Source organism: Nipponia nippon, unplaced genomic scaffold (genome assembly GCF_047370975.1).
Source record: "Nipponia nippon isolate SJK-2023a ecotype South Korea unplaced genomic scaffold, ASM4737097v1 scaffold_3, whole genome shotgun sequence".
NCBI classification, from domain to species: Eukaryota; Metazoa; Chordata; class Aves; order Pelecaniformes; family Threskiornithidae; genus Nipponia; species Nipponia nippon.
Genome location: NW_028262347.1, coordinates 92,876,489 through 92,900,668, shown reverse-complemented (window position 1 = coordinate 92,900,668; position 24,180 = coordinate 92,876,489). Strand labels below are relative to the sequence as shown.

The window sequence follows — 24,180 nt, the reverse complement described above, 5'->3', positions numbered from 1 at the left end:
CGCGGAGCCATCCCGCCCCTGCGGCGGCGGCTCCAGCGGGACCAGCAGTGCCGGCACGTCCCGCTGCGCGCTCCGCGGCCGCGGAGGGAGCGCGCCCGTGCCCGCGCCCCCCCGCGGTTTCGTCCTTTCCTCCTCGCCGCGCCGCGTCCCTCCGCGCAGCGCGGCGGCGGCGGCGCATGAATATTGATGTGTTTATATAATCGATAACCCACTTTCCCCCTTTCCCGGGGAAAACCGATAGATAAATCACGGGCGAGCCGCCCGCCCTCCGCGGGCCGCCGCGGCGGCCGGCCGGGCCCGCGGGGGGCACCGGCGGGCGGGCGGCCCCCGCTCCCCGCCCTCCGCGCCGCTCCGCAGGGCCCGGCGGTGGGAGCGCGGCGGCCCCGCCGGGCGCGCGCGGGGACGAGCAGCGCCCCTCGCGCCGCAGGAAATGGTCTTTATATTAGACATATACGGGCAGGTCCTGTCAGATCCGCAGCGCGCCCGCCCGCCCTTTCGGCCCCCCAAAAATCGCCGGGCGCCGCGGGGGGCCCCGCCGCCGCCCCGCCGGCCCCGCGCCTCCCCCCCGGGGCCCGCCGCCGCCCCGCGGCATTTTTGCCGGGCCGGGGCGGGCGTCGGGGGCCCGGCCGGCGTCGGGCGTCGGCGTCGGCGGGGCGCGGCGGGGCGCCGGCGGGGCGTCGGGGCGGGGGGCGGGCGCCGGGGGGGGCGTCGCCGCGCGCGGCGGGGCGGGGGGCGGCGGCGGCGGCGGGGCGGCGCGGGGGCGGCGGCGGCGGGGGGCGGCGGGCGGCGGGGCCGGCTTCGCCCTGCCAGGACCTGCCGGGCTCCATTCACGCCAACAAGTTTGGGAGAATGTTGAGTTCAATCACGCCGGAGCCGCGATGGAGCGCAGCGCACTGCAGGTACCGCGCCGCCCCGCGCCGCCCCGCGCGCCCCGCCGCCCCGCGCGCCCCGCCCCCGCCGCCGCGGAGCCTCCGCGCCGCTGCGCGCCCCCTCCCCTCCCCTCCTCCCTCCCTCCCTCCCTCCCCGCCCGCCCTCCGCCCTCCTCCTGCGCGGCGCTGCGCGGCGCGGCGCGGAGCCGGCGCTGATGCCGCTGCCGTGTTGTTGTTCCCCGCAGTGGGTCGGCGCCCCGTGCGGCTCGCACGGCCCCTACGTCTTCTACAGGGCGTTCCGCTTCCAGCGCCGCGGCGGCGGCCGGGCGCGGGTCCTCTCCCTCGGCGACTTCTTCTTCGTGCGGTGCCGCGCGGAGGAGCCCGCCTGCATCGCGGAGCTGCAGCTGCTCTGGGAGGAGCGCACCAGCCGGCAACTTCTCTCCAGCGCCAAACTTTATTTTCTCCCCGAGGACACCCCCCAGGGCAGGACCAGTGACCATGGCGAGGTGGTAAACGCAGCGCCGGCCCCCCCCCTCACCCCCTTCCCCGCGCCCGTCCCCCCCTGCATGCCCGGGCTCGGCTACCCCCCCCCCCCCCCCCGCGTCCCCCTCCCCCCTATGCGTGGCGGGGCAGCGCGGAGGGGCCGCGCCGTCGGGGCGCTCCGGTGCGCGCTGCCCGGGAACTTGTGCGGGCGGGGGGGGGGGGGGGAGGTCGGGGTTGCGGGGCGGCCCCGGCCCGGCGGGCAGCGGAGTGCGTGCGGGGCTCGCCCTGCCCTCCGCCTGCTTCGTTAAGGAAAAAAACAAAACCCCAAAACACACAGAAAAGAGGAAAATAAAAACGGGGGGGGGGGGGATTTCGATATTGTTCGGGGCTTTTTTTTTAGTATTCGATATGTTTAAGAGGGCGGAAATTACGAAATGGAGGCTGAGGGAGATCAAAAGCTATTGAGCTGGCAGGGACGTGTTGAATAAAGTGATAAATGACAGGTACGGGAATAATACATTCAAATAACTTGCAGATATGCCTGGGCGTATTTCGGAGCCGCCGTGCGGCCGGCGCAAACGCGCTGCGCGCCGGCACCCACCGCCGGCGCCCGCGCGGCCCCGCCGCGGCCCCGCGCCCGCCCCGCGCCGCCCGGGATGGGGCCGCGAAGCCGCGCGGGTTGCGCCCCCCCCGCCCTTCCCGCCCCGCTCCCCCCCCCCTCCCCCCCCGCTCCCTCCCGTTATTTGCTTCTCAAATGTATTGCCTGGGCACGGTGCGTGGTTTGGGGAGGGGGAAGGACGAGGTACCCAGAAAGGGCTGCGGGGATGGGGAGGGTCCCCGAGAGGGGCTGGAAACCGAGCGGGGGGGGGCGAGGTGTTTTGAGGTAACTTCTGTTGGAGATGCCGGGGCGGGGGGTGTGTGGGGACAAGGAGGGGCGGCTGTCCGCCGGGGCTGCTTTCGGAGTCACGCGTGGCTATAGGTGCCGACGTGCCGCGTACCCGTACACACGCGTACGCAGTCGAAACGCGTTTCAGAGGCACCTTCGCTCGCTGCCACCTCTTCACTTTAATTTTTTGTGCGTGCCGCTGAGATAAGGGGGCCTTTTCCTAAGAATCAGGGAGATGACAGTGAGCAATGGATGCTCTGAAATTGCCCGTGGTGACTATTTAAAACTGTGCCTGTGTGTGCCTCGCATGCGTGTGTGTGTGTGTGTGTGTAAAATGGAAGATATTTGGGAAGGGGGGTGGGGGGTAGGGAAAGAGACACAAATCATTTTAATATGCCTTAATGATCAGCTCATGTTACTGTGGTAGGAACATCAGAGAAAATTAATCCTACCATTACGAGTAAAACGCTGCTCCGGTACGAGAGTTCTCAGCTGCATGTACCTTCCTAATAATATGCACAATTTTATTTATTTTTACATGCAAACACCGCTAGTAATTAGCCGTGTGATTATACTTGTGCATTTCATTGGGGCTTTAACTGATGTCATTCTGCATTATTCAACCATATGAAAACAATTTTCAATTAAGATAATGGCACGCCTTGAAATTATGCAAATGCCGGTTGTATTGTGTAGAATAATTATGACAAATGTAAAGCAGGTAAAAAGTTTCCTAATGCAGTTGTGTTTTACACCCCGGTGATGTCATTTCCCCTCTGGCCTAAGTTAGTCATTCATTAGCAGAGTAGCAGCAGCAGCAGCAACAGCAACAGCTCTGAGTGATACTTCTCTGGCAGGGAGCCTACAGAAACCGGCACTGAGAGCCAGGGCCTAGAGAGGGCAACATAACACTCCCATTAAGAAATGTACTTTGTTTTCACTTACTCCATTAACTTGTTTATAGACATGGGAATGATTTTTTTTTTATTATCGATTTTTAATAGTTTGGAACGATCCGAATTCTGCTCAGGGACGCACAAGCAGCCGAGAGACAAAAGGCCGGGCGCTGGCTGGCGCTTTGCGAAGCGCTGTCTGGGGGTAACCGGCTGCATCGGCGCACAGGGCGGCTCTTTCACCTCACCACCCCGCGGTGGCGGTTCCTTACGTAAATGACGACTGTATCTGTCCCCAAAGGGGCAGCAGGGCCGCCTCGGGGGTCACAAGGCTTCCGAACTCCGGGCTGGGCTCCTTCTGCGGGAGGAGGCGCAGCTCTTGAGTGAGAGGTGGCTTATAGCCGTCAGGGTGGACCTTATTCGCGGCATGGGACTGCCGAGGGGGTAAAACACCTTGCTTTGCATTCAGGGAGCGGGGGTGAAGAAACAGGCGCTTCAGTGGGTGTTGCAGATCTGCGGTGTCCGAGGCAAAGGGCGACAGGGGCGCTCGCTGTCAATAAAATTGTTGGTGAGGGGAGCCGGTGGTGAAATCACAGGCTTGCGATCGAGCCCACCAGAGATTTAGGCATAGTCACTAGCAGCTACCTGCGCTAGCGGCATGATTAATAGAAGCAGCTCGCTGGCTGTTTTCTATAATAGCAGCATTGACACTGTGACAATATTCAGCCAGTGGCTGCGGGGAGGGAGGAGAAGCGAGGAGGTATGTAATGCTTCTGTTACTCAGAAATTTCTGATGGCGTATTTTATCTGATTGCCAAATGTTTGAGCTAATCAGTGATAAGTGTAAATATAAGTCTTTTTATAGCTAGCTGAATTCATCATCCAGACTTAAATATAACCCTGACTGCTGCTAGAAGCCAATGTTTCCATACGCTGGGGCCCAGACCCAGCGAAGGGTTCAAGCCCAGGTGTGCTTCTGCCGAGGTACCCCTCCCTCCGCCGAAGGCTGAGCACACCTGTAAGCACGGCCGAGGAACTCTTCTTCGGCCCCAGAAGCCAGCCAGAGGTTGCTTCCTGGGGACACTCAGTGGATGGCAAATGTGGGATGGGGCCAGTACGAGCGCTCCTGGCCCCCGATGCTCATCACATCCCAGAGCAACACGTGTGGAGAGGCTAGGACCAGCTCTGGCATCAGGTTCAGACCAGTGGTCTTGCTATGCAGGAGCAGCGGAGACATTTTTGTGAGGGCGATGGTGCCTTTGGGGATGTGGTTAGGTGAGCTAGAAGAGTTTTGCTCTACTACACTGAAAACTTTGTTGCTGCTTTTAAAACACAGGGGCCCAGGCGTGGTGCCTCTGACCTCGCCATCAAACCCAAAATCTGCAGCAGGTGCAGCGCTGGTCGGAGAGTGGGAGCAGCCTTCTCCCCCTTCCCTCCAGCAGGGAAAAAGTGGCTGTCCTCTGTTCCCGAGAGGGCCACCATCTAAATGGGGAAAGTATCTGTTTTGTCGGAGGAAATCACCGCCTTGCCCTGGTTTTCTCGGCCACTCCTGGGCCAGCGCAGTCCCCCGTGTCACCCCCAGCGTGGGAAGGGAAGACCTCTGCGACGGCAGGCGCCTCGCGCGGGGCTCAGAGGAGGATGCTCGGGGGGCTGTGAAGGCTGGGGGGGAGCGGCTGTAAGAGCACACTGTCACGCTTGAAACAGTTTCATGGGGTGCATGCGGAAAGCAGACCCCCAGATTTTCCGGCGCCCAACTGTGAGAAGTAGGAAGCCCCTGCCCGGTCCCCAGCGCCCTGGACCCACGGTGCTCAGGGGGCACGAGGTGGGCTCAGCCTCAGGGCGTGAGGTGGGCTCAGCCCCCGAGTCCTGCAGCCCACGGGGTCCTGGCCGAATCCTCCTCCAGCCTCATTTACTCCTCTCTGCTCCAAGGGGTGGCGTGGGGCTGTGGAACAACTGACCTTTGTAGAAGCAGTTCTAGAGCAAAATGCTTGTTAGTGCCTTCTATTTTCATGTTTTTAAAGGTGTTGGCATTAATTAGACTGGGCTTAAAAATATATATCAAAGCCGATGCTCATTAAATCCAGGGATGGTATTTGATGTGATGTGTACAATTCCTAAAAAACCCCAAACAAACAGCTAATTTATTTTGCCTGGTATGACGTTTCCTGCGTTGCCCTGCGTTGTCATGAATGCTGCTTCTGCTGAGGCTGGACAGTCGGTGGGGATCTGCCTTTGGTTCATTCATCAGGAGCTAAGTTTACTACGAACTCATGTTGATTTCATCTCTTCTCCCAAACTGGGGATCTGATGCAATGCTTTTCCCCTTGCAAATAACCCTTACTCATGCAAGTAATTTACATGAGTAAGCGTTGCTCATACAGAGGAGAGGAGAGAGCTAGTTTCCTGTAATTATTTCCCTAGCAGTATTTTGCATTTTCAGACTAATTGAGGGAAAGGAAAAAAAAAAAAAGTCACTCCATAAATGTATGTCATTTATAACTGCAGAAGAGATTCTTCAAGAAAGTTAAGGGAGGCAGTGGGTTTGTTCTCTCTTCATTTCGGGACAGATGCTCACAGCATCCCTCGAAAGCCTGATTCATTTCCAAGGGACTCTCTGAGGTCCTACCCCAGCGTGTAAAGGTAGCACAGGCTGGCCCGAGCGCGGGCGCTTACACTGCTGGTGGTGTATCGCCACCCCTCCTTGAAAAATGTGCTACTCCCTTTGCACAGAAATAGATTTTTTTTTTTGAGAGACGTAGGAATCTGTACACTCTTATTTGAAATGCGAACCGCCCCGTTTTAGTCTCCACGGTGTGTGCCTCATGCTCGTATCTGTCAACACTGGTAATGACAACACGTTTCAAACATGCAGATTATGATTATTAAAGGGTGCTTTAAAAATCATGCTAATAGCATCAATCTCCAATGTACACTTGCTCAAATTAATTCAGCTTTGGAAATCAGGCGCACTGTAATAGCAGTGTTAGAGAAATGGCATTTGTCATAAAATATCATGGTTTTGGTAATTGCATATCCACTCTGTATATTTTTATCTCTCTCGCCACCAGTAGCATATGCTGGCAAGGGAGGGAGAGGGCAATGATATTACTCAGAGAAGCCACATGTTGCTAGCCATTAGCCAGCAATCTGGCAGATCTGGTCACTTAAGGCAGATTCCTTTTTTTTTTTTTTTTTCATTATTTTTTAACTTTTTTCCCCTTTCCCTCTGCTTCCCAGTGCACTCAGACTGTAAAATACACCCACTGCTCTCCAGAGTTGCTGTTCCCAGTCTGATCAGTGGCACTAAACATTAAACTCTTGTCTTTGGAGAATAATAGGCCTCACATGGTACACCCTCAAGCATGTTGAGATACTGTGCAGGCTGGAAAATAAAAATGTTCTAATTGTGTCTTTTAAATAAGCATAGGAGTGAATTAATTAGACTATATTTTGTCTTTAGTTGCTTAGTTACACAATAGTATTCCTAAGCACAAGTAAGATAAATTGGCTCTTTTTGTGCTGCTTGTCCCTTAATCATAATTACTGTATTGCTCAGGAGAGTAACGCATACATAGATTTTGCATTTTTAATAATATTCAAACAATATGCGAACGATACAGAAAGTATGTTCTGATTCAAGCTCTTATATGCTTTTATTCGGGAAGAAGTTCTACTGCTGTGGGAGCAATATTTGCATTAGTTGCTCAGAGATGTAGTTCTGGGAAATACATAATTGAAATATTCTTGCAATGCTTGTTCTGGCCCTTTCATTCGCATTCAAAATAACAATGCCTTAAGTCTCCGAACAGTCATCCACTCTTGATTTAAGAGCTTTTTTCTTTGTGTGTGTGTGTGTGTGTTTGTGCGTGTGCACTGTGGGTTCACACCCAGCATTAACCCTGCAGAGACTAGACGTCTCGCGTGATTCATAGTGTCGTATCAAGTTGAGCTTTTTATTTTGTAGCTAAAATGCAGTCAGAAGGTCAGATGAACATCGGCATTTTATGGCATTAATCCAATGACCTTAATGCTTGGCAGGCATCCATGTTTCTATGCGGAGGTGCCAGGGTTATAGATAATAAAAGAGTTTGTTTTCATTTTCTGGATATTTTAATCTTTCTTTGCAAAGCGTAGCCTCGGGTTTGGGGGGCTTGGGGCTGCTCCCAGGGGCCAAAACTTTAATTTCTTCCTGGGCTGTTGAACGTTAGCTGCTAATGATGGGCAGATTGATACAGATACTGAACAATGGAAGGTTCTGGCAAGAAACCCCCTAGACATGCTCAGTGGATGTATGTGAAAATTGGCTCCATTGTTCTGCTGTATGAAAAGCAAGTAAATTATTTACAGATATTTGCTAATTAAAGCACATATTGTTTCACCAGCACAATAGAACACAATATAACAAAAGACAAAAGAATAAGCTTGCATAATTTAAACCTGCTAATGCAATGTACTCCTTGTTAAGAAAAATGTAATTATGTAATCTACGAGGAAAGCTTTTCGAACTGTAACTGTAGTAGGCAAAATTAGGAATGAATTGCTTGTCAGCTTGCCTAAACTAAAACAACTCTTCGGGATCTGCGAGCTATCTGACGGGAAAACATTTTGACTGAAGCCTATTTTCTCTTTGGTCAGAACTTCTATCTGCAATGACAGATATAAATTCAATTTGAACCTCTGCTCGGGAGCGGGAGGAGGGAGAAAAAAACACCCCAGAAATGAAGGAGGAGGCTTGCAGTAGAAATGTCAAGTCTAGCTGCTCACAGCCATCCCTCTGTGTGCTCTGTCTCCATCCCACTTCTGGCCCAGGTGTACCAGTATCCCACAAAGCATCCTACAAAAACGTGGCGCTGCCCTGCCCCAGGACATTTTGCGTGTCTCGCTTTGGAAACACTGAGCCACACAAAACAAGCTGCTTGCTAATTCAAGGGAAAGCGAATGTCATAGGACATCACGTGCTTCACTTGTGTTCTTTATCTTGGTCTCTTCTTTTGGGTTTTGGACCCTGGCAGACGGGGTGAACACGTCTGGATGTAGCGTTCTCCGTCGGCGTGAGTTTCGGACAGCTCTGTGTGGCTTAGGCTGGGGAAATAGCGCAGTAGGCTGGGGAAATACCTGTCACCTGAATTTAACGAGATCATTATAGCCCTTTAAAGTAATTAGCGAAGGATTAACAGACAAAAGGTTCTGCCTTGGCCTCTTTAAAATTCTCCTGTGTGCCAGGTAAATTCCTGGGCTGTGCATGTTTCCATTCTCAAGGCTCTCCCCATAGGTTCATGGGTGGAGAGCAGTGGTCTCTGTAGGTCCCTGCACACTGGCATCTCCGGGGAGCATTGCAGGCCGAGACCCCAGCGGTCAGTTCTGCTCCGCGCATCCTTCGGGACACCTCTGTCTACCCTGGGCTTGGGGATGCATGAGGAGACAGCACCAAATGAGGCACTTGGGGCAGGGAAAGAGGGAAAGAAAGCTGCCCCTGCCCGTGCCAAGCGCTGGAGCCTCTTGTGAGGCTTCCCTGTCACTCAGTGATCCCACCTGCAGAACGGGAGCAGCCTGGCGGAGCTGTGCCCCGGCTCCCCAGGTCTCCAGCCTGCTTAGAAAGGTTGTACTGGAAGAGCAATATGTAATAAGGGAGTGGATGGCAGGAGAGTCCTTCGTGTGCCTTGTAGGGAGGTTGAACTGGGTACTTCCCAGAGCCAGACCTTTTCTATGACGCAGCCACGATTTTTTAGCTAGTCTGTGATCCTGCGGTCTTAAACAACGCCATGTATACGCCCAGTCCTCAGCAGGCAGCAGGCAGACGGGACCTTCTTACTCTGGAGGAAGTTTCTGAGAGCAAAGCAGGCTTGTACAAATGTTCTCTGCCCCTTTAGGGCTGAATATGGTCCGTGGAGGAAAGCTTGGGTGAAGTGCTGCTTGTAGGAGATGACTCTGGAGACCTGGGTCCAGGTGAACCTGAGTGACTTTTGGCAAGTGGATTAGGACTGAATTGAGATGACCTGGTTACCACCACTGTCCTAGAGCCCCGGTAGCGTCTGTATGGCAGAGAAGAGCTCTGGACTATAGACTGTCTGCTAACAGGACCTTTTGGTTTGACTATCGTGTCAAGTAAGGGTGATGGTACTTTCCTCAAACACCCAGGTAAATGCATTGCTACAGGAGAGGGGCTTGTTTCCAATAAGCCCACTCCTTCCTTTCTTCACCTCTGCAACGCTGACCTTCCTCTCCTCAAAGGGATCTAGAGCAAGGAACCAGATTCCCAGGGTGAGAACAGTGTTGTCGTGCAAGGTACAGGAAGGTCCTTTTCACCTAAATCACAAAAACCTAAAAAATACATGGGATGTTAAAAATCCCAGAATAATAGAGGCCTTTATGCCCAAATGTAATATGCAGTTCTATTATCCTCAGTGAATGCAGTCCGTAAGAGTCACACTGTATTTTTTGCTCCCGTGGATGAATGTGTTTTCATCGGCAATGTACTGGGTTGTAAATATGCATCCCGAGCTATCTACCATGCTAAAGGTTTCAGTAAAAAGGCTTGAAGATGTTTTCTGATGCAAATTGTACTGATCAGATAAATGACACACAGTGTCTTCTGTAATTATCGGCAAGAGTTTTTGCAGTACATCTCCTGTTTCTGTCTAGGCCATGTATTTGATGTTAGGAGACAGCCAAGCAGGTGTTTGACTCGCTCGTGCCCTCCAGAATTCCTTAAATGACCTCTGGAAGCACTGGAGTGAAAACAGTCTCAGCACGTCAAAATTTTGAGATATCTCGGCCGCCGTAATTCTTTTAGGGCTGCCTCGGCGTCTCTAAAATGTAAATCTTTCCTCGTTATTGGCAATGAGTGAGGAGTTGTGACGTACCGTATGCGAGTGTGCAATCAAGATGTACGACCTCCCTGTGCTACCCTGTGACTCCCTGCCTTGTAAGAGTTAATATTTCTTCTAAAAAATAATCATCTGCTTTAAACTATTCTAACTACCTGACCTCTTTCCCTGAATGTAAGTATTTCAACCATCTGCTGAGTCAGGCAATATAGCATTCTGTGCTTTTAGGAGGCTGTGATGGTTGCTCAGACAACAGTGACATAATATTTAAGCATAACGGCTCTCGAGAAGATACTGTCCCCTTCTCCCTGGACGATTTCTCTGAAAATGCAAATCCAATAAGCTCTTAAAAAACAAGAGAGGGATGAGAAAGTTAAGAAAGATGGTGATACAAACCCATCTCCCCATTTCCCACTTGATAGGTGAAAGTATCGTACTTTGCTCAGGAGTCTTGTAAGATGGGCTAAAATTATAGGCTGACTAGATACCCGCTTTTATAGAAACAGAAGAAAAAGTGCCTCTTTTTATAGTCAGTACTTATTTCAAGATGTAGACAACTTTGTGGCTGGGAAAAGCGTTGTCATTGGTTGGTCAACGTCCGAAAAGGCGCATCCCAGATAAATCTCATTCCTGAGCAGAGCTGAAATCGGCGCTGGCTGTTTCCTCCTGCAAAGCTCACCTTGCTGTAGCAGGAAAAGACTGCAATTAAAGACTTAACCACGCAATGGAGACCTCATAAACATATCGCTTCAGAGCATAGCTAATACACGACGAGTTGATTTTTGTATAGATATATATATATGAATACTGTATGCAACGTGGGTGGTTTTTCATGTTTACACGGAGATATAATTATGAATGACATGAAGGTTATACAGCAGATTTCTTTAATCTTCTAAAGGTTTGTTAGTCATGTGTCACCGTGTACCTGGTTTTTATTTATTCAACATCTGTATTCCTTTGTCATCTCATTAGAAAAGGTTTCTCTAGAAGGGCCGTGGCAGTAGGTGCGCAGCAGTTGACACCGAATGGCTATGGGAGCTCAACTGGCTGGCAGAGCCCTGCAGGTCCTGAAGCAACTTTTGTTGTGACACAGGGCTGTGAGATATTTTTGCTTAACAAAAAAGGAGAAGGGACTGTTTTGTCACCTGCTGCTCCAAAAAAACAATAAAAACCCCCCATGACTCATGGTTTGGGTCTGAGCACTTGGAAAGGTTGCTTAAGGATGTGTGAAAGCTTGGCAAGGTGCGTCGAAATCCCAGAGCTGATGAAATAGTTGGGTAACCTCTGTCTGGGTGGCGTTGGGGCAGATGACCTCTTGTGTTAGAAAACTGCCAAGATTTGGGGAAGGCAGCCTCTCTGGAAGCTGCCCGTGGCTCGGGCTCCTCAGAAAGAAGGGACTGAAGCTACCTGCCATGTTTTGCTGGGTGACGGTGTTTGTATGATGAGGTGCCGGGGTGAAAACGTCTCTGGAGGTGCGGTCCCTCGGTGGCGGGATCGGCGTAGGCAGCGGCCCTCGGAGGGGGACCATGGTCCAACACATGACCGCTGTGGTATGTGGGAGTCGGGGAGGACGTGGCCAGTTGACTCTGAATTGGGCCGAAAAGGAGCAACAGCTCAAAAAATGAACGGCGAGAGAGATCAGGTCTACCCAGTCCCACTGCATGTAGGGCAGGGTGACCCAAGGCAGGCCCTAAAATATATAGGGTAATTTTTCTGTTTTCTGGCTAAAATCGAACTTGGCCGTGTTTCCCTGGTGCAGCCATGGTGGTCACTGGCGGTACAAGGGGAGGAGATGAGGCCAGTGCTGGTGTGGAGGATGGCTGGGCGCTCCCGGGTGCTGGAGAGGCAGCACTGCCCGGCCTCCCTCAGAAGGGGCTTGTCCTGGGGCCATCGCCTCTGCAGGCCAGGCCCGGCCTCAGCCCCGAGTCCATCGGGGGCGACCCTGAAACCCCACAGCGGTGACTTTAATGTTAGGAACAGCCCTGGCCTTTGGCGGGGTTGATGGCAGTGGAGCTGCAGTTACAGCAGGTGCGAGACGGGCCCTCTTGGCCTGACAGCCATGAGGCGGGTGCTGCCAGCAGTGGCACAAGGCCCAGCCTAGCAGCCATGAGTGTGTGATCTGCAGTCAACCACCCTCCTCAGGTGATCCCACATGATTTGGGGGCCAGCCTGGCATTCTTAGGGACATGGCTGCTGCAGGGGTGACGAGGACTGGGTGCCCTTGGGGACACAGCTGCCGCAGGGGTGACGGGGCGGCCCTGACAAGGAGCCATCGCCTAGTACGACCTGCATGGCGGGGTTTCGGCCCACAACCTCTGTCATGGCAGACAACCTCTGTCAGGCAGTGACAGCCTGAATTTCTTTTGTATTTTATATTCATGCACTCCACTTGTGTGCTCAGCTGCTCTGTGGTGCCATTCTGGGCACCCCTTTGCACCATGGCAGCTGTACTTAGAGTCCCAGTGCCATTTTGTGAAGGGCTGAGGCAAGTGCACAACGGTGGTTTTGCGGGGTCTTTCCTGGCCCCTCACATCACTGTGGGGATGCTAAACACCACATGTTTTCATGGCCATGGCCGTGCCGCTGCCACAGAAAGCATATGGCTGGGGTGTGCTCTCCCCTGCCCCTCAAAAACCACCTCTCCCCCTGCTCCTGCCTCTCCAGTTCCCCCTCCATGGCAGCCTGAGCAGAGCTGGCGAGTGTGCCGGCATCGCTTCGCCCTTGTTACAGTAGAGCTTCTCTCTTTTTTTTTTTTTTTTTTTTCCTTTCCTGTGTACACATCATGTGCGTGTGTGTGAAGGTTGTATTCTCGAAAACAAGTTTATTCATTGATGATGTAATAGTGATTGTACTTTTCTTTTGGTTAATAAATTGTCTGCTCAGCTTACTTTGTATGCCAGCCAAAATTAGTCATACCAGTTCTTGGAAAGGATATGAAGAAACTAGTAATTGAAATCATAATAATTTGATCATGAGAGCTATTTGGAAAATAATATTTTAACCAAAAACACGTCTGATCTCCAAGTCAGTTTTTTTTAAAACTGCTGCTAAATAGATTTCTCTAGTGTTGAATATTAGAAATTGTGTAGTAGCTGGTGATGGTATCCAATATCCTAAAAGAGGACTTCATCCAGAAATTGCTGAGACTGTCTGCAGGCAGGCTGATATTTATATATATGTATTTTTTTTTTCCATCCTGACATTTAATAATCACTGTGTAATAGCTATAAAATGCATAGCAACTACAGCTTTTTTATTTCAAGTGGATGGTGTAATGAAATTGGGTGAAACCATCCATTGAAATTGTACTTTGTAGTACCCAACGCTTGTTTACAAAGTATTGACGTTTGTCATAAACAGAGATTTAAAACATCACCGTTATTGTTTGTTGTTCGGTGGAAGCTCTTAACGCTGTGCAATGATAAAGGAAAAGATTTTATTACAAGCTTGCTTAGCATATAAGCATGCCGTTAGTTTCTGACCAAATATTTGTTATTGCACTAAATGTAATGAAGGTGCCTGCTTATAAAATGATTTTGTATTGTATAAGGGAGACTGGAATATCAGATCTGCTTTTTTACTAGAGATACTTCAGGTTTTGTATTGTGTGTAACTTATCACAATAAAGCTTTTTTTTTTTTTTTCCTATTGAGCAGTATTTTATTTCCTGAGGAATGTGTTCAGTGGAAAAAAAAAAAACACACAGAGAGAATCAATTCTGCTTTTCTCTTTGTTTAATAACTCAAAGAATTTCTCTCCCCTTTGCAAATACTTGTGTTTATTTGAGAGAAAAATTGGATTCCGGTTTATTTATTTCAAGAACCTGTGACCTTATTTAGTGCTAGAAATGTGGGGTGCGCAAGGTGTGGTGTGCAGCCAGCTCTCATTACAGCATAAATTATTTCTGTTGTTTTAACTAAAAAAATCTGGAGTGTATCTTGCTGGATATGTGCGTGTGTATGTTTGTTTGTTTATTTTTTGAGGCTTTCTTGAGCCCTTGCTCACTGGAGTCAGCTATAAAACATTCTGCTTATTCATCATGACTGAGAGGAGTTGATTGTTTCCTGGAAGGATAAAATTCAGCAATTAGAGCTGTTTAGTTCGGGTATATGTTCTGGCGGCTAAACTAAGTTTAAGTGCTTTTCTTAGAATGTATGTTTAAGAAGGGAAAAAAAATTACAGTTCTGATCTTGAAAAAGGTTTTAAGAAACATGAGAATGTGCAAGTTTCTTTTGGTGGGAAGCACATAACATTTATGTAGTATTTCTTTTGGGATTACATCACAGTTTTATTTAATTTTTAGGACAAAAGTTAAATTCAATATTTGTATATAAGCCAAGGGAAAATGTACCATAAACACAGGAATTTTCTGGTGAGTCAGAGTTCCAAGAATCTGAGATTTACTTAGTCCATTTATTTCAGGACTAGCTATAACCATTAGTCATCCAGCCATGAATTTTTACATTTGCAGCTAATTGCACCTAAAAAACAAACTTTCCCTCAAGGCTTTGGGTTACACAGAATGTGATTTGGCAACCTGCATTTCAAATGCCTTTTAGGATCATTGCCCCGGTCCTAGAAATTGTCTTTAGATCATGTGTATTTGCTTCAAGTAAACAACTAATATTTCCACTTAGGTGGCAGGAAGAATAAATTAAGTACTAGCTATTCTGTATTACAGAATAATTAATCTGCCAACAGCAAGATAGGTTTTTCCGGTACCCTATAGGGGGGGTGACGTTATGGGTTTATCAGTCATCATGGAGTCCTGCGTGACGTGTTGTATTCTCATTTGACCACTTCTTGCAGGATGAAGTTATTGCTGTTTCAGAGAAAGTTACTGTGAAGCTTGAGGACTTGGCAAAATGGGCACAGTCCGATTTCTCCAAGTGGAAGTGTGGTTTCCGGGCTGAGCCGGTCAAGCCGATGGATGTGGGGAAGAATGGGCAGGAGGCCTTGACGAGATACAGACAATCCACGCTCAACAGCGGCTTGAACTTCAAAGACATCCTGAAGGAAAAGGCTGACCTTGGTGAGTATCCCTTACTTTCTCCTGTGGGGAGGGGCCCGTGGGTGAGCGTCTTTCGAAGGCGGATGAGCCTGATCCTGCCAAGCCGTCGACGATTCCCAAGGTATGTCTGTGCTTCAGGCGGAGGCGTGGCAATGAGGTACCTGAGCGGGATGGGTGGTGGTGGTGGTGAGCTCATTGCCGCTCCTTCGAGATTAGCGTGGGGTAATTCTGTGATACCTGTCTGCTCCGTAGACATGTCCCTGAGCACTGAGGCTCAAACACTGAAGATGCGCGCACAAGTAATTGTCAAGGGATCTCCCTGGGGCTCTGCAGGCCGGGGGATCAGGTCAGAGCGTGCATTGTGGGGAGAGGAGCCTGGCACATCTTCCCAAGGCCTCCTCCAACAGGCCAGGGAGAGTAAAGGCCTTTTTGCTTCTCACGTCCCACCTTCCGGAAGCGCAGGATTGTCACCTGCTCCTGGTGCTTGTCCTGTCTCCGTATGGTCAGCTTCGTGTCCGTTCAGTAGGGAGATGTCTCTTCCATAGCTTTCTGTAGTGTTTCCCTGTGAGCTTTATGTTACTATACAGCGTAGGCCACCTGTGGGGGCCCTGCTTTTCTCTCCAGATAGACCTGTCCGTTTTTAGGGAGTGAAACAGTAGCTCTGCTACTTCAGATGGTTGCAGACAGGCTTGCAGTTCTGGGGCTGCTTTGGTGGACAGGGACTCCCACCTCTAAAATCCATGGTGGGGGTCTGAGGGAGATGGGTCTCCTCTTGATAAACGTGCCTGTTTGTGGTATTAGGACCTTGGATGCGTAATAGCTGTCAGAGACGGCACGTTGAAGTGCATCCCAGGGACGTTTCTCTGTTGTACCAAGCTTTTAATAAACGTTCCAAGTTGAAGAGCATCAAATTTAGGCCACAGTGCATGAAAAGGTAAGAAATTAAAAGCTACGGCTGATGCATGTGAGGAAATGCTTTTGTACCTACGTGAACAGGAGACGCGGGGCCAAGTTCGGTTTTATAATGGCACGACTGTTGGCATCGAAGCCAAGTTACACTAAGCTGAAGATCCGCCTTGACGGATTTATCTTCTGCATCTCGTTTTTCTGATCTTATCAAATGGTGAAGTGATTTTGTCAATCTTGCATTTCACCATTAGATATGTAGGTTGGAAGATTAAAGTACAATTGGAAGTTGATATTATTTTTCATTACATCTCCAGGAAAAAAAATAACCTGTGCAATTCTTTCTCTTTTCCTTTGCTTTTCTGTGTGGTTTCTTCTGGTTCGTAATTACATGCAGTAATTGTCTCTGCTATTGCCCTGGCGTCGTCTTTACGCACTACATTTATTTGCATTTGTTTGTTGTGTCAGAAGAATCTTAATGTTTTTCAGACGGAACTTTTGTGTGTTAATGTTTTCTTGTTTTTGTTTTTAACAAACAAAAAAACCCCTTGTGGTAAGTTATGAAATTGCTGTTATCTACCCTAGGAGCCAAAGAAAATTGTCTTTAAGCCTAAAGCTTATGGTTGCATGTTAAGCCTTTGAAAGTAGGGGTTATACTGAAAGCGCTTATGGAATGCAAACTATATGGTATAGTTTTGATAACCCACATTCTGATGTTGCTCATTTTCGGTTGGTGGCTCTGGCTTGATTGTTGGATTTTTTTTTTTTTCAGGAGAAAAGGGTATTTTGACTAATGTTTGATTATGATTGCCTTTTTCTTCATCATGACTGGTTGGCGGGAGTGAAACCAAAGGGTCAAGAAGACCGATAGCTGATGAGGCACGTTGATACAGAGAACTGATCTAGCCTATGGAAGGCAATCAAAGAAATTTCTTAAATCTAGTACTAAGATGATTTTTTTACTATTTGAAGGACCAAAGAATTTAAGCATATTTTGCTTCCTGTATCTGAGAAGAACAGTGATCTTCATGGCTTGTGAAGCAGCCCTATTTGGTTGTGTCCTGTAGGCAAACCATGCGCTCTGGTGTTTGGCTTAACTATGGGATGGAGGTTTAACACCCACCAGTTGAAGAAGATTTACTTCTCTCATTCTGAGTGATTGGTCAAGGTTGACATTGCGCTCTGGGAATTGCTGTCTCCTGAGCTGTAGGCAAAGGCACTAGCATAACGTGCAGTGTCCAGGGCATAGAGATTTGAGCTGCCGGTGTTGTATCTCCTCTGCTGTCAAAATGGCAGTTTTAGTGCCTGTTAATGACGTGTGCCCACAGACCTTTTCCAATATTCAGCATCTTGCCAACAGAGTAATGCTCAGCCGCAGTGATCAATGATTTACTAGCAATAACTTCTGTGGTAGGTCTCCAGCACAATGAGATGGGGTGATTTTTGTCTTAAAATAGGATTGTAAACTGTGAGGGAGTGCAGTGCGCTGTCATGCAAAGGTCCCTCAGGTGAGAGCATCAGCACAGCTATGTTAGCAAGGCTAATCAGCCCAAATGGAGAGGTGATCTCCTGCACATCCACCATTTCCCACTGCTGCAGCACGGTTCCCCTCCTAATCAGGTACATCAGTGCTGCGCCCATGGGGATGTTTCACGGAGGGCTTCCCCACGGGGCAGAGTGGGGTGGCTGTGAAGGGGCAGGCTGCTTTGTGCAGATCTTGGACCCAAAGGGAACAAACCCCTTCTTGTGCTAGTCTGGCAGGCCATGCATGAGTCTGTAGTGATGCCTATGTTTAACCCCAGCTGTAGATGAGGAAGTTGCCAAACCAGGTGTTGAAAAGGCCTAGATAAACAAGGTGATCTCCTCGACCCCTTTTTTCCTATGAAATGGCATGTTTCCATTACAGAAAAATCCCGTAAAAGTGAGTAGATTCTGAAATTTTTCCTACTAGATGTTTTTGAACCAAGCTTGTAGAAGGCAATAGGAAATTATATCCCTACCAAAGAGCTCAAAAAAGCTTTATGGAAGAAACAAAATCAGTTTCACACGCTATCCAGGAGTGGTGAAGGGTGAAATAACCCGGGTGAAATGAAAACATGGCTGATACAGAACCACAGAAGTGGCACTGGGCAAACATACTTAATTAAACACGTTGCTGCTGGGAGCAGGGCAGCTTTAAACAATAACCAGGCAAAGTGGGGCCTCGTGTGAGCAGCGTATACCCTGTGCCATACACTCTGTGGCACTTGCTTAGCCAAAACTAAGGCGACACCTGGTTAATCCACAACCCAGAGAAGCCATACACCTATAATTGAAAGCTGACCCTAATTCAGATTTGGTAATTCTGTCTCCTTTTTTGTTCTCTCTTTTTTCTCTTCTCTCCCCCCCCCCCCTTCTCTTTTTCCTCTTGTCTCTTTTTTCTTCTTTTCTCTTTTTCTTTTTTCTTTGCCTTTCTTTTCTGCAGAAACTGGGTTTTTTTCTGTAAAATGCCATTGTTTTTATCACTAGTGAATTATGCAGAACTTTTCCTTAGGACTGTATTAAATAAAAGATCTAGCAATGGCATTTTTTCATGTGAGCTTCAAGATTTCAGCCTGAAAAATGAATTTTAAGACTTATTTCTTTCTGCCTATTGAGGTATTTATGTTATACATTCTTTCCTTTACTACAAATATGTCAATATTGAATGCTAGCAGTTTATGTCTTAAGACTATTTATAACTTTCTGAGTATTTGTTTCAAATGTTGAAAAAAATAAAGAATAACAACAATGCAGCATATAAAAATAGAGTTGCTCAGGAATGCATTATTCATAATGAACATGAGAACCTGTTTTTCCAGAAGAATTGGTCTGATTAAATCATTCACTACTAAGGCCGCTCGTTATTTATTTTTGTCTTTAGAATTATTTAGGGGATTTTTCTTTGTAATAAATGGACTTGTATACCCATATTTGGTAAACCAGTGGGAAGTCACCAAATGAGGAATTATTTCATTTTACAAAATTTTTAGCAACTAAGCAATGTAAACACTATTGGTTAAATATGGCAAAGTTGCATATTTGTATTCCTTCGGCTATAGTTCGAAAAAAAATTCAGATTATTTTATATAACACTGCTTCTTACAGACTTCCTTTAAGTGAAGTATGAAAGCTGCAGTGTAAGCTTTATTGGCCTATAAATATGTCATTATAGTTGGACTACATTTATATGCTTTGGATTGTTGTTTAAGCCAAGAAAATATGTCTCTACAGGTTGACTTTTTATTGAAACCCTTTGAGGCATACAACAGAATGTATTTTAGGCCAAGGTTATTAAAACAGCATTTTCATTTTTGCAGCAGACTCATTGTCAATTATGCTGCCACAAACTGTCTGTGGATAGGCAGTTATGAATGGTTTCATCTCTAAATATGTCTTTAGAAAAAGAAATAAAAGATAGAGGAGTCAGAGCTGAAATTGAGAGAAGAGACTGAGGGGAAAATGACTGAATTTAGTGCTCGCCGGCTATGTTGGTTTGGTTTAGGCTGGGCTGCAGCACTGCCTGGGTTTAGCTGAAGAACAAATGGCCCCTGTGCCGGGCCGGGGAGGTGGGAGCTGCTGCTGCCCCGGCCGGGCAATCTGCATCCCTCCAGCTCATGAGTCTGTCATGACACAGCTCTGGGCTTGGTCCCCAAACTGTCGTTGCCGCTCTTTTTATCCATCCTTTAGGAGTCTTTATCACGCCAAAATGGATGGTTGAGGTTGCCGCATTGTGGGCACTCCCGTTCCTGCACTGGCAGCGTTAGCAGTGGGGATGAGCAAGTTCTGGTGCTTACTGAAGGGGTTTTTGCTGCAGTTATTGCTTGTTTGTTTGGGTCCAGTGAGGGGGAACCCAAAGAAAATTAGCAATCAGTCCTATCCTGTCTTTTATTCCCCGCAGTCATGCATTTGGGAGTGTAGAATCTGGATCTTTTGTCTCTGTGAAATCCAGGAAAATCAAGTACTAGTTCTAGCTGAGGTTTATATTTTCGCAGTCACCCTTTTCTAGTCCATACATGGTTTTCCAGCAGTTGTTCCCTACTTCGATCTTTCAAACCCTCCAGCAGAGCTTGCCAGGCAGGGGCTGGATGTGGCAGGACTGGCTCACCCTCTCATTTCCTTCTCTTCTTTACCAGTCTCATAATTTGCATAGCTTCATCTGAGAGATCCCAGCTCCTCATCCAGTCTTGTGTTGCTGTATTAATTGGCAGATCTGCAGCAGATTGCAGTGAGTTTGGAAGCAGAAGCAGAGCAGGGATGAGCTATCTTGCAGGAAGGTGCTGACCCCTCAGTGCCCAGGCAGCCACGGTGCCCGGCCCCAGCAGGCACTGGGCTGCGGCACAGCCCTTCTGATTTCACTTACCGGTGGCCTTGCAACAGGCATGACTTCTCCAGATGAAGATTATCAAGTTGTAATGTAGTCAAGCTATCATATTATCGAAACTGATAATCTGCAGCTGTAGCATGCTCAGACACTTGTGGTGACTTCTGAACTGACGCCGACTCTCCTTTTTCATTGTTTGTCGCGTGCTGCTGAGTTCGGGCTCGCCTGGCTTAACTGGATGCAGTAATTTTCTGACCAACTAATTGTTGGCTATTCAGAGTACAGCTACTTTGGATATTTTGTGCCTAAGTCATGCCTCTAATTTTCTTCCCCTCCCCTCCTTCCCTGTTTGCACTTTTTTCCTCTTCCTTGTGCCTTCCTGTCCCCATTGCCTTAGCTGAATGCCATTTTGATCTTGATAGAGCTCCTGTAAGTGTCCCATTATCCCATTTTCCCCTCTCTGCCCTTGTGCACCGTATGTTGTTTTTTGTCTCGTGGGACAGAGTGACCTCTCTAACTCATTTTAACCAGCCCAATTGATACAGCTCTTTTGCCATAGATGAGGCTATTACATGACTTGTCTGTTGTGCTCCATGGAGCCTGAATGGAGGAGGACGGCTCCCTTGGGGAAAAGGACTGTGGCCTGGCGTTTTCTTCTGTGTTTGTACAGCTCCTAGCACGCGCCGGCACTGCTGCAGCTGAACGAAAGCACCGGCAGGCTGTGGAGCAGCGCTGGTGGGGTTGCGGTTCAGAGAGGCCGTGGAGCAGGAAGACTTTCTTTGGTTGTACATCTTCTTTCAGTTTAATTACTGCTTACCTTTAGTGTTAACATATTTGGCATTGGAGATAACCTGAGGTGCTGAGCAGACAGACAATTTTGTCTGGTCTTGGGTGAAGTGGACAAGACAAATGTTTATTGTTTGTCATCCAGTTGGTTTAAGATAACTAATACTTGTTGGCTTGTTGGCTTCAGTTGCTGCCTGCCTTTTAAATGCTGAAAGGTGATGCTGCTGTTAGGTGCGGTGTACCCCTGGTACTCCTGTGATACTGACGTATTTTCTCCTGGAGGTGACCCTAGCTCCAGTAGTGCTTTGGGGCTCCCCGTCCTCACTTGCCCCTCTCTCTTGAGCCACGGATGCCCTCCTCTGCACCCTCCCCAGCTTCCCTTGGGAGGAGGTTGGCGAGGTCCTCGGGAGGTTGTGTGTAGCCACCTGGTCCTTCCCAAGGCCACGTGTTTGCCCAAGCACCGCTGGGATGATTTAAGTGCTGTTAATTTCTTCCTTTCTCTGGGGACAGCCTACTTCATTACAGAGGAAGCATATGAGGGTGACGAAAACATTTTAATATGCAGCACTGGCTATGGAAGCCTTTCATTCGCCACTGGATTGTGTTGAGCCTCATCTATTTGTGGCTCTTGAAAGGAGTTTTAACACCACACATCTCAAACTTCAAGCGTGCCTTATCAAAGAGATAAAATTTGGATTTCTTCTCAAACTTTGACCCGCCTTTGAGCTCTTATAAAAGGGGGTGGTAGCATTGCCCCTGGGAATTGAGGAGGTGGGTATTTTGTTCTTTGAAATGCAGAATATCTGCCAAGAAATGTAAACAAAATCCCACGTAACTTCTCTCTAGGTAGCCCCTAAATCACAGTGCCTGTTCCCCACCCCCACCGGTTCCTGCAGCAGGAGCAAGCTAACATGATTATCAGAATTGTGCTGATAGCAGTTGTCACTGTGTCAGCGTTTTCAATTATGTATTGGTATGACAGGGCACTTTGTCGTTGGTGTAGAGCACAACCATTTGCAATTGCAGTTCTGGTCTATTCAGAAACATCAGAGAAGGAATCACTGCTGCAAACCAAGAGAGGAGGAAGAGTTAAATTTTACTGCCTTGTGAAGCTAGAGGGAACTGCCCCACGTTCTCCAAAAGCCGAAGTTGCAGCAGTTTGCACCATCAATAAGAGTCTTGTTGCAGCCTCTGGTTGGAACAGGAGTAGCCTACATAATTACAAAATCAGTAGATAAAAAATAAGGACCATTCACAGACGGTGTCAAAGCGGCCAGTGTGGGACAGTGTCCCTTTAAAAATGTTTGACGGCTTTTTTTATTTTTGTCTGTTTTTAGCACCGAGATTGACCTTGCCAGGCTGTGTAATAACCCACATGTGTCTGCTCTCCAGGATTTTTTCCCTTCTAGTCACTGTTGGATCTTGCGTTTAATTCTTACTGACCATGAGGTTTTGTTACAGTAACTGGAAACGTGTGCCTCCTGGTGCAGCGCTGCTGTGCTCTGAATCCGACTTTATCTCAATGTCTGCCTTTTTTTTCTTTTTTTTCTTTTTTAACTTCTGGGTTTAGAGGGTGCTGTTTTCCTCCCCAGCCTTCCCTCTAGTTTCCGTCCCTGCCCATATTGTTTCTGGGTCCCAGGGGGACCCAGTTTGGGACATCTATTGTTTTCTGTCCCTGCGCTTCCCTCGCCCAGCACCGTGGAGGGAGGTGATCAAGCGCGCTCCTCTGTGTGCCACAGTTGCTGGTTAGAGCTGTTGGTCCCCCACAGGTCACTGATGCCTTTTTCCGGCATTGTGTCCTTTCCACGCAGCCAGCCAAAAACTGGCTGAGTACCAAGACCTGTAAACCGAGCACCTATATAACATTGTGGTATGGTTGGGTGGGCCCTGAGGACGTCCTCTTTTTCCTGCCTGGCTGCTTTCCTGTGCTGTAATTCTGCGCTGCCGGAGCCCAGGACTTGGAGTCCTGCAGTCATCTTTGACTCCAAGTGCTCTGTTAATCAAGTCGAATCTGTCTTCGTATCAGCTCATGAATCATTCTGGCTTGCGACCTGTGCTGCCATGCTGAGATGCTCTGACTCTTCTGTGGGTGCTGTTGACACCATGGCCAGATCTGGGTGTCAGTTCCCTTCCCGGGGGAAGGAGAAAAGCCAGACCTAACTTATTCACCAGCTCCCTTCCAAGTTGCTCTTCATTACTCTCGTGCCCAGAAAGATGACTTGCCTTTTGTTTACAGGCACACTGCAATGTGCCTGGCTTGTCATCGTCTGTCTTCCTAAATATCTTGGTCCGGTTCTGACTACCCTGTTGCAGAAAGGCTAGGGCTTGTTCTCTGAGATACAATATTCAACTTCTTATGGATGACCCATCTCATGCTATGGGAGTTTGTCAGAGAAACCATCCTTTGTGCATCTGAAATTGAAGGAGACTTGCTTTTTCTCCCCCTTCTCCTCTTTTCACAAAATCATTTGCTAGGACAGAAGCACACAGGAGCAAAAGCCGGGCTACCCCTCAAGCTGTGTGGGGCTGTAATGCCAGTGAATGGCCATGTTAGCATTTATGGGGACCTCGGCAACAGGAGGTGATGGGCCCTTAGCTTGCCAAGGTGGAGCTTTGCTTGGGCGGGCAAGGGAAGGTGGGAGATGGGCTGACTAGAAGGAAAAGGAAGGTGTTGGACAAGAGTGTGGGAAGGGGCTGGGCTCTGGTGGCTGAGTGGGCAGCAGCAAACATGCCTTCCCGATGTGGGCAGCCCAGGGATTTCCCACCGCATTGTGTGTCACCTTTGTGAGCACCAAGAGGGGCTGTATGGGTACACAGGAGAAGACTGTGCTTCTGGCATCCTTGCCCTTGTTAAACTGTGTTTTAAGACTTGCGGTACCAATATTCTGACTGCTTAATCTCTTTTGGTTAATTCGGTTCGTGCTTGTCTTTCCTGGATTGGTGATCCTTGCATGATGAGACCATTGATAGGTGAGGATGTTTGGGAAGGGAAGGGTTAAACCTAGTACATATATAAATTGGAGTGCAGTTTGTGGGAGTGGGTGATAGAGAAAGCGTATATTTAAAAAATGTAACAGCATGAATTGTAACTTACCAGGTAGGTTTTGTATTGGAGACCATTGTGACATAACCTTTATTTACTTCATTTAGTAAACTCTGTACCATGTAAAATAA

General features: G+C 48.6%; 1 protein-coding gene across 2 annotated transcripts in view; it reads left to right on the top strand.

Moving 5' to 3' along the window:
• Nucleotides 1-766: 766 nt before the first annotated feature.
• Nucleotides 767-24,180, top strand: part of ARID5B (AT-rich interaction domain 5B) — a 124,645-nt gene continuing 101,231 nt past the window's right edge. The window contains exons 1-3 of one of the 2 annotated variants that reach the window (XM_087766923.1): nucleotides 767-899; nucleotides 1,115-1,375; nucleotides 14,771-14,993. In XM_087766923.1, the coding sequence (XP_087623049.1) occupies nucleotides 879-899; nucleotides 1,115-1,375; nucleotides 14,771-14,993 (505 nt within the window). In that variant the 5' untranslated portion in view covers nucleotides 767-878. Of the gene's footprint in view, nucleotides 900-1,038; nucleotides 1,376-14,770; nucleotides 14,994-24,180 lie in introns of those variants that run through there. The other variant, XM_087766922.1, reaches the window with a different exon arrangement.